Source organism: Capsicum annuum, chromosome 7 (genome assembly GCF_002878395.1).
Source record: "Capsicum annuum cultivar UCD-10X-F1 chromosome 7, UCD10Xv1.1, whole genome shotgun sequence".
Lineage (NCBI taxonomy): Eukaryota > Viridiplantae > Streptophyta > Magnoliopsida > Solanales > Solanaceae > Capsicum > Capsicum annuum.
The window spans coordinates 45,885,751-45,900,579 of record NC_061117.1 but is presented as its reverse complement, the minus strand read 5'-3'; the positions used below and the strand labels follow the sequence as shown (position 1 = coordinate 45,900,579).

General features: G+C 32.7%; 1 protein-coding gene across 13 annotated transcripts in view; it reads left to right on the top strand.

The window, feature by feature from the left end:
• LOC107877854 (subtilisin-like protease SBT2.5) overlaps nt 1-12,009 on the top strand; it is a 25,485-nt gene extending 13,476 nt beyond the window's left edge. For all 13 annotated transcript variants that reach the window (XM_016724624.2, XM_016724625.2, XM_047393514.1 and 10 more), the window contains 5 exons: nt 5,584-5,869; nt 6,688-7,013; nt 9,001-9,268; nt 9,616-9,897; nt 11,224-12,009. In XM_016724624.2, the coding sequence (XP_016580110.2) occupies nt 5,584-5,869; nt 6,688-7,013; nt 9,001-9,268; nt 9,616-9,897; nt 11,224-11,630 (1,569 nt within the window). In that variant the 3' untranslated portion in view covers nt 11,631-12,009. The remainder of the gene's footprint in view (nt 1-5,583; nt 5,870-6,687; nt 7,014-9,000; nt 9,269-9,615; nt 9,898-11,223) is intronic.
• The last annotated feature ends 2,820 nt before the right edge of the window (nt 12,010-14,829 follow it).

Genomic DNA, 14,829 nt, shown 5'->3' with positions numbered 1-14,829 from the left:
CACCCCGAAAATGTAATTCCACTCATAATGGAGAGTGTAATACACTCTCCCTCAAGTCAGCGCAACGTTGTTGCCACGCAAGCTACACAAAAAAAAAAAAAAAAAAAAAGTGAGTTTTGGAGACAAGTTTAGGAGGTATTTATTCCTCCATTATTTGTTCTGGACAAATGTGGAGATCATTGATTAGACGCTATTACTAAATTTTCTTATCATATTCAATGAACAACTTGTGGCTTATTCAGAAGTACGAGAAGCAGTGTTTGTCAAAGGCTCATTTGAGGTGAGCTTGCCCTGAAGCTCGAGTTAGGCATTTCGTGTCTTTAGGCTCCACTTCAGTGTAGGTAATGCACCACATTGCCTATAAGTTCTATCTTGAATAGAACAATACTAAACAATTGATGTGACTAGTAAAAAGATGTATTAAACAATTGATATGATTGGCAAAAAGATATGTTAATTGTTAAACAGAATTATACGTGGTATCCGCGCCAGCTTGCGTGCACCTCGACTAATTCCATGGGATACCTGTCACCTCTCACCAGCAACAGGTAGGTACCAGGTAACTCTGTCCACCAAGGTTGGAACAGATGAGAAGAAATCACCTAGTGTTTGTCTCTGTTGGGAATTGAACTTGAGACCTCATGATGCTCAACCCAAATTCATTGAACCAATAGGTATATTTTTTTTCTTTTGTTGCGCCTTTTTTTTTTTTTAAAAAAAACTAAGGCTCATTCTTTAATGAAAAAATTACAGAAAGTAGCATACTTAAGACTATAATTACAATAAATAGCGACACTTTTGTAAAATTACAGTTTATAGCAAGAATAGTAGCATTATTATACTCATTAACTAGACAAGTACATGTTTTACTCTCACTACTTACATTTTCTTATTTTCACTCCACTATTTCACCTCTCTCAAATATAGCCATATCTTTTACCCTTTTTTTTCATCTTATTTTTTTATCATTTTATTTTATTTTATTTTTATTTTTTCATTTCTACTTTATTTTTTCTCTTCTATTTCTCTTCTTTTTTTTTCCTTTTTCGTTTTTTTATTTGTTGTTTTGTTTTTTTCTTTCTCACATTTGAAGATAATTATCTCCGTGATCTTCAAGATTTCAAAATAAAACATCATTACTGTCTTTCACTCTCTTATATCTCTACCTTTTTTTTGTTGTTAGTTTTTTTTTGCATTTTATTTTTTATCATTTTATTTTTTTATTTTGATTTCTTTTTCTTTTTCATTATTTTCTTTCCTCTTTAATTTCTTTTTTTTTTCCTTTTTTGTTTTCTTTTTTTTCCTTTCTCGTATCTTTTTTTCTCTTTTTCTATTTTCGTTTTCTTCTTCTTTTTTCTATTTTATTTTGTTTTTTTTCTTTTATTTTTACACTTCTATTTTTTTTTTCTTTTTCACTTTCTTTTTTTTGTTTTTTTCTTTTTATATTTTTGTTTTTCCTGTTTTTTATCTCTAACTTTTATTTTGAAAAGACAAATATGTATATCTCATACACATTCAAAAAACATACAAAATACATAGCCATACAGATCTAGATATGTATTTACAGTACAAAACATACATATGTATCTACATATGCATTTATAGAAATACATATCTCACTCATATATATATATATATATATATAAACGTATAGGATACAAAATCTCTATAACGCAAAGGACAACTATATACATATACTGATATACATATATGTAATCAGAAAATACATGATACATATTTTAAACAGTGAAAAATACAAATAACTACATATTTTACCATCTAGAATGACATACAACAGTTCAAAGACAAATCTAACACCATACAAAAATACATATAGATATCCATTCATATATACAAAATACAAATACATGCACATACACCCCAAAAATTTATAATACATTTGTGACATAATACATCTGTCTAATTGTGCTTGAACTACTCATTTCTTCTTGTTCATGTAGACACCATAAATATTCTTATGACAAAATCATGTACTGCTCCTTTGATAACATTGCCTTAATACGTTCTTCAATATCACTGACCGTGTGACATTCTATATGTGGTGCAAACCTTGGAAGCACTCTTGTCATTAATATATGATCACACAACACCCATAGAACAAAATAATGACATAAATTTATATTACATGTACTTTTCACAAAAAGATAATACAAAATACATTGTATGCATATATTTTGTTTTACATAATATATATTACATTACAAAAAATACATATAACTCTGCATATGTATTTATAGAATACATGGCTGATCCATATGTATATTACTATACAAAAAATATAACTATGACTCTGATATGTATTTACGAAATACATATCATATTCATATTAAACAGTAACAAATATAACTATATTATATATCTTCATATGTATTTGTGAAATAAATATAAAGGTGACTCATATAAAATAAGAATATACATATGGATCAAGTATGTTCTGTAAATATATATCCAGAGCTATATGTATTTTATACGGTGTTGGATTTGTCTTTGAACTGTACATACTATGTCATTTTAGAGGGTAACATATGTACTTATTTGTTTTCTTTTACTGTTTAAAATATGTATCATGTATATGTATATTATGTATATGTATATAATTGTCATTTTTGTTATAGAGATTTTGTGTCCTATATGTTTATATATACATGTGAGTCAGATATGTATTTCTGTAAATACATATGCAGATATATATGTATGTTTTTTACCGTAAATATATATATGTAGATCTGTATATCTATTTATTTTATATATTTTTTGAATATGTATATATGATATAGATATTTGTCTTTTAAAAATAAAAGATAGAGATAGACGAGGTAAAAAAAAAAAAGTTTTAATTTTTTCTTTTTGAAAAAAAAGAAGTGAAAAAGGAATAAAAAAAAGAAGTAAGAGAAATAGAAACTAGAAATATAAGTGTAAAAACAAAAGCGAAAAAAAAACAAAAGAAGAAGAAAAAGAAAACGAAAAAAATATGAGAAAGGAAAAAAAAAGAAAACGAAAAAAAGAAAAAAGAAAAAAAAAGAGAAGTAGAAGAGAGAAAATAAAGTGGAAAGAAAAAAATGTAAGAGAAAAAGAAATAAAAAAAGGATAAAAAAATGAAAAAACTAATAAGAAAAAATAGTTAGAGATATAAGAGAATGATATTTTGAAATTTTGAAGATCATGGAAATAATAATCTTCATATTTGAGTTTAATTTGGAAAAAGAATCTATTAATTTATGTAAGAGTAATTTATGAAAATTTAATTAGATGGGATAATTATTCCTTATTTAATTCAACTAATTTGAGTAAAATAAGGGCAGTAAATCTTGTTGTATATGTATTTGTATAGCAACAGTGTACTTAAATACAAAATACAATTTGATATTTTTCGTAATTATGAAACTGTTTTTATAAAAGTTACAATTAAGGCTCTATAGTTACTATTTCTGAAATTTTACATTCTTTAATTGCACTTTGCAATTAAGGCCTGTTAGACCCGGAGGCTGGAGCTTCTTTTAACACTTTTTGCCTTTGATAACACTGACGAGAAGAATGAGATAAAGGGACCCCTTATCTCCTCATTTATTCCCTTTTTGTGATGGGACAATTATGAAATTGATATAGAGAAGAGAAACAAGGGGACTGGGAGCTTGTAAAAGGTTTTGTTACTCAATTTGGAGCAACAGTCACTGGGTGAAATGTATATATTGGCCACTATGTGGAAGACATAAATCTCACACTGATGACATACTAATTCTTTCTGAATCACAATTGGGACACTGCCGCCATGGTTTGACACGATTCTCAGATTGACAAATTCAAATTGATATCAGTTGGAGAAGTGCAGGATATTCACCTTGGCAGGATATATGAACTCAGAAGTGCTACTATACTCTTTAGGTACTTGAAAATGCCTCTAGGATGAAAATTTTAAAACAAAAGCCTTCTTGGTAGCTGATGCTTGAGGAGATGACTACACCACCACCACCTCAATCCCAATCAATGGTTCGCAATATGGATAATCATCTCTATCTAGCATCTCCAAATATTTCACGTCCTAATATATATGTCATTACCAATCCTGAAGCAAGTGGGAGATTTGATGAGAGACTGCCAATAGGACAGAAGGACAGGGAGAAAAAAAAATTATCTGGTTTAATGAGGAAATGAACAATATCCATGTAAGGAGGGCTGGGGATTTGTTGAGTATTTTCAACAAGGCATTGGTGGGGACATGGTTGTGAAGTTTGCTTACGAGGGGAATACTATGGAAAAGGATTATAGTAGGGAGGATACAGATCATCATTTACTAAATTGTAGGATCACCGGGAACTTTCTAGTCTTTAGCTTTATCATTGTTTAATATCAATCTGTTATGGAAAATGGTTACGGAAGAAGTGGGAGTTGGAGGTTCCAAAAATATCTGGTAGAGGATTGCTGCTTGAGAAGCAACACCGTTCTGCATTTTCTGGGTATGGAATGAGAGGAACAAAAAAATGATTTCATGATTTGTACCATAAAAGGGGATTTAGGGAGTATTAATAGTTTTTCTTTTGGTAAAAGGGCAGTTTGGTGTACTAAAGCTCCTGCTATGAATGAGGTCGGGGAAAGGGCCAGATCACAAGTAGCCTTAACCTGCATTTTTGCAAGAGGCTATAAAGAGAAAATACCTCTTTGTGGTAGTTGGATAGATCCAATAGAAGAATGAATGTACTCTAAGTTCAACTTCAACATGATATATACTTATGACACCATCCTAACATTTTATTAATGAAATCTTCTGAATTACAAAAAAAAAAGTAGAAAAAAAGAAAAGAAGAAGAAACAATAATGGTTTTGTCGAACATTGCATACAAAATTTAGAAGAATTGATGCAACAGAACTTGAATGTTTAAAACTATAAATTGTAAGAGAAAAACATGTACTACCAGTGTTTTGAAGTGAGCAAAAAGTGAGTTGAAGTGAAAAGTGTGTAGTAAAGTGAAGTGCACAATTACAAAAAATTATAAATACCAAAATATATTAGTTCTGCACTATCTAATGAAATTGTAACTAAAATAACTAATTCTGATACAATAATTCCGATATTACTTTCAACTCTATGTTGAGATTCAAGGAACTAAATGAAATTGTAACTAAAATAACTAATTCTGATACAATAATTCCGATATTACTTTCAACTCTATGTTGAGATTCAAGGAACTAACTGCAGCTCATAAGGGATCACTTTATGTTCAAACTTCTCCAATGTGCATGGTTTCACCTATGAAGAGATGACCCCTTGCTTCAAATTTTTTTATCACTTTCAGCAAACAATGAGATGGCTTTTAATAGCACTGCGTACAACTCATTCATTCAAAGCATATCATAGCTGAAGTCAACATGGTCTAGCAATTATTTTTGAGACATGATCAGTAAATTGTTGTGATTAGTGTACTCTTATTTGGAAATTCACTACTGATTAATTTTTTTTCTTTTTCTTTTTTATAAATTTGTTTGAATTTGATAATTGATTGGTCTTTCAGTGGTAACATCATCTTTTAGACTGTAAATCTGATAAAAGAGTACTTCTATTTACAGGCTGTTCATGATGGTGTGGACATTCTTAATCTCTCTGTGGGGCCAAACAGTCCACCGGCAACTACGAAGACAACATTTTTGAACCCTTTTGATGCTACACTTCTTTCAGCTGTGAAAGCCGGTGTATTTGTTGCACAGGCTGCTGGAAATGGAGGTCCTTTCCCCAAAACTTTGTTGTCTTATAGTCCGTGGATAGCATCAGTAGCTGCCGCAGTTGATGATCGTAGATACAAGAATCATTTGACATTGGGAAATGGGAAAATCTTAGCTGGACTTGGTCTATCACGTAAGTGCTTTATGCCTTTTGACATACTCTGTTCTCCTCAATCAGTTGATCTTTTTCTTTTCTCTGGTTTATTCATTGAAAGTCTAAATCTTCTATAGATGCCATCACCCTTTGTTTTTTAACTAAACTGCAAATGGCTGATTCATCTATGTTTGATCCAGAAACTTGTACATGTTCGGTCTTGCAAGAGATTTATGATTGCTGAAGTTTCGAGATGTTTCTTTATAACTTTCTATTGTGGTTGGGTCATATTCTTTTTTTTTTTTCTTGTTTGCTCTTCTTTGCTTATTGTTTCATGGATAATGTTGTCGATTCTTTGACTTGTCAGAGTAATGATCAATTTATGATCTTTGTGTTTGGAGTAGCACATCCGGTTTAACAGCACCATGCAGCATAGCTTAGCAGCTGCTTTCCATAAGTTTTTTGTCGCTCGTGACTTCATGCAATAAAGGCTAATCATGTCCTCAATTGCCATATCATTGATATTGTGTAACATCAGACTTACTCGTTCCTTTTACTCCCTCTTCATGTAATATCCTTACTTGTTGTTCCCTCTTCTCCCTTTCTGTCTGCACAAATTTCAACGACTTTTGAAACTTCAGATCCCCAAAATAGTGTAATCAATGAACTGAATGAAGCCAAAAAAAGAGACGAAAAAAGAAGGGAGTAATCAGATACTTATTGATGATGTGATGCAAGATCTTTATTTATGGGATGTTATATCTTGACAATTTTTACACTCTTATGCAAATATAGAGACTTAGTTATTTTGTTTCAAATCTCTGCCACTACTAAGCAAAACATCTCGGTTTCTACAGCTTCCACACATCCAAACCGAACATTCACTATGGTAGCAGCAAATGATGTTCTATTGGATTCATCAGTTACGAAGTACAGTCCTTCTGATTGTCAAAGGCCAGAAGTTTTAAACAAGAATTTGGTGGAGGGAAACATCCTTCTTTGTGGCTATTCTTTCAATTTCGTAGTTGGCACAGCGTCGATTAAAAAAGTTGCGGAAACAGCAAAAGCTCTTGGTGCAGCTGGCTTCGTTCTTGCCGTAGAAAATGCTTCACCAGGAACAAAATTTGACCCGGTTCCTGTTAGAGTTCCTGGGGTTCTTATAACAGATGTTTCCATGTCAATGGTAAGTATCAACACTCTGTATTCTTTTATTGGTGGCATTGCTATTGTCTTTTAGCTTTCTGTGTAGGGAAGTCATAGTTTTTGGTTTCCTCTAGGCTTCTTGTCTCTTGCAATAAGCAAATTTATCTGCAAAATTATTATAAGTTGCAAATTGCCGTGAGAGGTTCTTTAACGGATAGTAATATCTTTTTCTGATAAGGTTGAGTGGTAAAACTAAGAAGCACACGGACACTAAATTTAGTATGTGTTTTAGAGGCACATTTGAGCCCATACAAGCAAAAACTCTTGTCTGTCGCCAACTCACTCATGCACCTTTTTGTTTCCTTCTCTCTTTCTAATTTTATATTTGAAACCAGGAGAATCTGCTAACCCTACACACAAACAGGGCATCACTTCCTGCCTCTTTTGTATCTTACGATATCGTTTTTCAGGGTGGCCAGTTAATTCTTAAATAGGATAGATCAATTGAAATGATGCTTATATCAGGAAAAAAGAAGCTCCAATTTCCTTTGTTTGACCAAGTCCTCTGCTGGAAGGAAATGGAGGAACCGCATTAATAGATTTGGCATAGTGGTTATTTTATTATACCGGACTCCTAGATCTTGAAACTGACTGGAATATTTTCTGAATCTTTATTGTTACATCCAAGAACTTCATCAGTATGTGATGTTGGAATCTTTGAAAATTGTAAAACAAAAGACACGAAGTACATAGTGCATTAAACTCAAAGATACCAACATCACATATATTGATGAAGTTGCTGGATATGACAATAAAGATTAAGAAAATATTCTAGTTAGTTCAAGAGCTAGAAATCGTGCATAATAAAACAGATTTCTTGGTTAATAATCTTTTCTTGGTTATATGAAAGATCATGTTCAGAAAATGGTAGTTCTGCTTCCTTTTTGTATGATGCCGTGCTACATTCTACTGAGATGTATAATTCGTCTGTCTTTGTCCAACACAAAACTAGTCTTTGTCTCCCTATCACTAAGGCGAATAGGATCACACATACAACAACAACAACAACAAACCCAGTGGGGTCTGGGGAGGGTAAAATGTATGCAGTGCATACCGCTACCTCCGAAGAAGTAGAGAGACTGTTTTCGATAGACCCCCGGCTCAAGATAAAGAATAGTTAGCAAGATCAAAGTAATACATGAAAACAGGATTGGAGGCATAACCGAAATAAGAAATAAGGACTAATAAAAATAGAAATACGAGAGACACGAAAATAAGAGTAATATGAAAATAAGAAATAAGAAAAGGACACCCACTTAGTAATAGTATACACTAGCAGCTCCTATCAATGGACACAGTCCTAGGGTTACTAACCTGGCTACGCAAGAGCTCCCTAACTACAAGATACAACCCACCCTCGCATTAGCCTAATACCCTTATCCGCGACCCCACACCTTCCTATCTAGGGTCATGTCCTCAGTAAGCTGTAACAGCTCCATGTCATGTCTAATCACCTCTCTCCAGTATTTCTTCGGCCTACCTCTACTCCTCCTGAAACCATCCAAAGCTAGCTTCTCACACCTAAGAACTGGGGCATCCGTGCCCCTCCTCATCACATGCCCAAACCATCTCAGCCTTCCCTCCCGCATCTTGTCTTCCACCGACGCCACTCCCACCTTCTCCCGGATAAACTCATTTCTAACTCTATCCCCTCTAGTAAGTCCACACATCCAACGCAATATTCTCATTTCCGCTACCTTCAATTTTTGAATGTGGGAGTTCTTGACTGGCCAACACTTAGCACCATAAAGCATGGACGGACGGACTGCCGCTCTTGAAAAACTGGTCTCTTCTCATATATAGTATCCGAAGGAAAAAAGCAATCGATGTCCCTTCTAGTGACTTAAAAGCAGTGTTTGGTTCAACTTGTGGTCTCATTAAATGCTATTTCAATTTCGCTTATATAGGTAGAACTCTCTCTTTTTGCTAACATTATTTAAAAGTTGTATGCTTGTCTCTATTTTCAGGAGCTTGTTAATTACTACAACATCAGCACTTCAAGAGATTGGACTGGACGAGTTAAGAGCTTTAAATCAACAGGAAGCATTGGGAATGGGTTGAGGCCGATACTCCACAAATCTGCACCTCAAGTAGCTATCTTCTCTGCTAGAGGACCTAATGTCAAAGATTATAGCTTTCAGGATGCTGATCTCCTGAAACCCGATATACTGGCTCCTGGTTCTCTTATATGGGCTGCCTGGGCTCCCAATGGGACAGATGAAGCCAACTATTGTGGTATGTAGCCTTCATATTATTGTTTATAGGTAAATCAATTAAAATGTTTTATGTTGTTTGTTAGATTGTACCATTTTGTGAAAGAGAGAATTAGATGCCTAGTTGTATGTTCTGAATTTGATGCTCCTCTTGCATAATGGACTTAATCTGATACCAAGAAAATTGATCATTTATGTCCATTTAGTTGACCTTAAGTTCAGACTAAATCGATAAATGACTTAAAGTGATGGTGGGAAAGGAAGGCTTAGAGCAAGAAAAATAAGTTGCACGGTCAAAATGTATTAAACATATGTCAGTCTCAAAAGGAAATGTATTTTACACGTACTTCATAAATTTGCTTGAATCAGGTGAAGGATTTGCATTGATCTCTGGAACCAGCATGGCAGCACCCCATATAGCAGGAATAGCAGCCCTTATCAAGCAGCACCACCCTCATTGGAGCCCTGCTGCTATTAAATCGGCATTGATGACAACTTCATCAACCATTGATAGGGCAGAGAGACCGCTTCAAGCACAACAGTATTCTGGATCTGAGACCTTGACGCTCGTCCCAGCTACTCCATTTGACTATGGAAGTGGACATGTTAATCCTAGAGCAGCTTTGGATCCTGGACTTGTTTTTGATGCAGGTGATCTTCTGTGCCTCGTTCCCTCTAGTTTTGATATACCTTATTTTTTCTAACCAGATTATAAATCCTACTTGGATAATACATACCTCTTTCTAATTGGGAATAGTTAGTGCCTTTAATAATTACTAAATCTGGGGATCCTATCGGCTAATTACCTTTGATACACTTGAGTTGTATAGTCTAGTTGCAAGGTTTTTAGTCTCTCTTTTGTTTCCTTTCTAATTTGGAATGATACAGGAGTACACAATCATGACTGTTCCCTCACTCGAGTTGTGATAATTTTCCACTCTAGGGCCTCAAGGATTTGGTCTAGTGCTAGGAGTAAAACAGCACATGTGTGGATTTAGACACACATCAGAAGTTCGAACTTTCCCATATACCAAAGATTGGTAGTTAAGTGGAGAACGGTAGTGGGCAGACCCATTATCAACTGAGTCTTGGACCTTGCACCATTGGTACTTGGGATTTTCTCGGTTATAAAAATGAAGTAACTAATTTTTTCACACTATCTTCGTGAAGAAAAATTCAGCTTCATCATACCCCTCCAAGATTTTGTCTCCTGCTTTGCAATTAGTTTTGGTTGGCTGAAGTTGAACTTGAGATGTGCTGTTCTCATTTCTGTTGACTTGCTATGATCCTTGTGAAGATTGGCATGCACCTCTTGACTTCTCTATGGCCTTATCTAAACATCTTTCCTTAAAAAAGTAAAATAGAATTCAAGAAATGTAAATGCGTATACGACATTTTAGTGGCAAAATCTGCAGAAAAGAAATTTATATGGACAGAAGAAGTACGGGGAACTTATACCCCGTCCGTTGCAATTTTGTTTGGCCTACTTTGCTGGTTAGTGCGTTTCAAAAAGAACGCCTCTTTCCTTTTTAGCAGCTCTTTAATTTCAACTATCCAAATGACATGTTTAGGACCACTAGATTAAAAGACATTTTGGTACATTTAACATATTTTTAGTTTAAGAGCACAAGATTCAAAAGTTCTCTTTACTTTCTTAAATTCAGTGCCAAGTCAAAATAGGCCACATAAATTGAAGCGGAGGGAGTAATAGTATAGTGGAAGATTCTCTTCATGAAAAATAGTATAAGAGAAGATTGAATTCTCACGAACTTGCGAGAGTTGTGATGGTTCTTTTGGCTTTCAGGAACGTTATAAAATATACTTTTTTATCCATAATTTTTGCAGCTATACAGTGGGTGTAACTTCATGCGGGGTTGAATTCCACATGCAAACAGCTTTCTGAACTGCATTCTGACTCTTGATAACAAAGTTTTCAATATGTTGTAACTGCTTTAGCTTTTGTTTGATTGATTTTAGGTTATCAAGATTATTTGGGGTTCTTGTGCACTGTGCCTGGAATTGATGCTCACGAAATAAGGAACTTCACGCATTCCCCATGCAACTACACCCTTGGTCACCCATCAAATTTCAACTCACCCTCGATTGCAGTTTCACACCTTGTGGGAACTCGAGTAATCACACGCACAGTGACAAATGTTGCTGAGGAAGAAACTTATGTTGTAACAGCACGAATGGCTCCAGAAGTTGCCATTGAAACTAATCCTCCTGCAATGACTTTAAGACGTGGTGCGTCAAGGAAATTCACGGTAACACTCACTGTCCGATCAGTAACAGGAGCCTACAGTTTCGGAGAGGTTTTACTGAAAGGTAGCAGAGGGCACAAAGTCAGGATCCCTGTTGCAGCTATGGGTTATGATCGATAGACCGGTGTTTGCATCCAAAGTTGAAATATCTCGTTTGCTGCCATATTCTTTGGATCTGTGAGAATAAGATGCATATGGTTAGATGTGTTTTCTCCAAATATATATATAAGGTATGAAGTGAAAATCATGTAAAGTTTAATAGTATGAAGGGAGAAGTAGTTTCTTCCCATCCTAAGTTTTGCTAATTCTGTTGTAACATGGTGGAGTGTCTTTTATCTCCCCCCCTTCTGGTATGTATGGCATGCAGGCCCTCAGGCCTTTCTAAGAGTTAGAAAAGGGAAGGTAGGTAGGTTTGTATCTTCCCTAGTTTATTTTCAATTTCCTCTTGTATAAGTTAATCAAAGCTTCCAATTTAATGCACTTAATTATTTGCCACTTAGTCCCTCCTCCATGTTAACTTGTCTATATTTGATTTCACACATCCTTCACAAATACTTTTCCCGTTTAAAAAAGAATGACTTACTTTGACTTGACACAAAGTTTAAGAAAATAAAGAACTTTTGAATCTTGTGGCCTTAAATTAAAGTTGTGTCAAATGTACCAAAATGTCTTTTAATCTTGTGGTTCTAAACATGTCAGGTGGAAAAATGAAATTAAAGTATTGCCAAAAAAGAAAAGGGGCTACTCTTTTTGAAACAGATTACAAGATACAACCCACCCTCGCATTAGCCTAATACCCTTATCCGCGACCCCAAACCTTCCTATTTAAGTGCATGTTTTGGGTTTGACATTTCCCTTAATAAACTACTTAATTCCTAGAAATAAAATGTAATTTTATCAATTTACTCCTAAGTAAGGTTTATATCTGCTTCTAAGTTGACATTGATAACATTTAGAGACATGTTAAGGGATCGTTTGGTTTGAGGGATAGGAGTAGATAATCTTGGGATAAAATTTTAATGCATCATAATTGCTTGTTTGGTTGTACAAGTTGGGATAATTTATTTTAGGATTATTAATTAGTATCGAGATAAGTTGTCACCCTCTCTTTGTGGTATAATAATACCTGAATAAGTTATCCTTGGTTAAAGTAATTAAAATGACAAAAATACCCTTACTGACTCTTTTTATTATCATTTTTCACATCCATGCATGTTCACAATATTTTTAATACAATTTATTTATAATAGCATTCACAACCTCCACTCCTCGTTATTTTATGATAAATCTTCATATATTTTATTTAAAAAATTACATTATATAATATCTTTTTTTATTTATGAATATATTATACGTTAAATTTATTTGAGTAATTATTATGTTTATTTATATATTTTGATTTTTGTTAAGAATAATAAAAATGTTGACTCCATTGTGGAATTATATATTTTGAATTAAATTTTTAATCACTTGAAAATTGATATTGTATATATCAATTAAAATGAATTTTAATATTTTATATTATATGAGTGATGCGTGTTTAAGTGAAGTGACATAAATAACAATTTTTTCTTTACTTTAACAAACTTAAGCTGAAAGTTTTATTTCAAATTAAATATAATGTAGTAAAAAAAATTTTAATACAGACCGCATAATCATGGGAAGGCACCCACAAAAAAATTTAAGCTAAATAAGATAAAAAGTTATTTTTAAATACACAATATAATTATGGAAATGCACACACACAAAAAAATTAAGCTAAATAAGATGAAAGTTTTATTTTTAAGAATGAATATTTAAAGCTTGAAAAAAAATTATATAAAAAAAGCTAAATAAGATGAAGAATGTTTTTGTAATCAATTAAATTATTCTTAGAAATTATACCATGCATATTACTTTGAATACAACAAACCAAACACTCAATAAAAACTAAGCCCAACATAATTAATTTCAGTATAACTTATCTTATCTTAACTAATCCCAACATAACTTACATTCAAACCAAACGACCCCTAAGGGGTCATTTGGTTGGAAAATAGTTATCCGAAGATAATTAATCCCGAGATTAATTATTTCAAAATTATTCAGAATAATTTATCCCACGATGCATATGGGATAACTTATCCCATCACTATGGTTTAAATGGTGGGATAGGTTATCGCAGTATTAGCTAATAACTCCAATCAAACATGGGATAAAATAATCCTTTATTTTATTCTGAGACTACTTATTTTTCATACATCATACCAAACGACTCCTAAAAGTACAAGGACGTATTAGGAAGATTATGATTAAAATATTATTGAAGGTCTAAACATGGACTTATTTAGAAACAAAATAAACAAACAAGACATTCACTTATTTATTTAATAATAAAGATAAAAAAAACATTTACTTATTTTAGAAACAAAAGGAATGTAAAATGGATAAATTATATAAATGACCTTAATAATGGGTGGCTTTGTTCCTTTGTCCCTCATAAGAATAGTCTTATAAAACTAGTCCTTTTTTATATATATAGCACAATTACGTATTTGCCCCTCAATAACTCAAATATTTCTAAACAACTCCATACTTATTTATCTTTCAATTTTTATTTTTCTTTCTTTTATTTTACTTTAATTTTTATCTTTTCTTTTCTCTCTTTCCTTTTTTTTCTCAATCCTTACCTTTTTTCCCCTTTCTCCTCTCAACTACTATATTTTAAAAAGATTTTTTTTTTTGATTTTTATTTATTTCTTTTTTTCCGTTTTAGTTTTTCTCAGCCCTTACATTTTTTTCTTTTCTCCTCCCAACTTCTACTTTTTTTTAAAAAAAAAATTCTCCTTTTATTTTTTTCTTTTTAATTTTTTCTTAATCTTTATTTTCAGTTTGTCTTTTTTTTCTCAATCTTTATTTTTTTTCTTTTCTCCCCTCAACTTCTATATCTTCTTTATTTTTCTTTGAATTTTTAAAAATATTTTTCTTCATTTTCTTCTTTTTCGCAATTTTTATTATTTTTTTCTTTTCTTCGATTTCTTTCAATTAAGTGTGTTCCACGAGTAAGAGTTGACACTATCACATTGTAGATGCAAGACTTATGAATTTCAAATAAGAAGTTATGTTGTTTTTGGGTACATAAAAATCTGTATTTTGGCAAAACAACTTCAACACAAGTTCAAGAATAAATCAAGAACTCTTATGAAGTTTCCAACACCTTCAACACAAGATAGAAAATGACCTTTCAAAGAAGTGTGTTTTCAGTATTTTAAAGAAAATTAGATGAAGCAGAAAAAGCCAAGTACTCCGAATTCACGGAGTGTCCTTAAGGAAATAATTC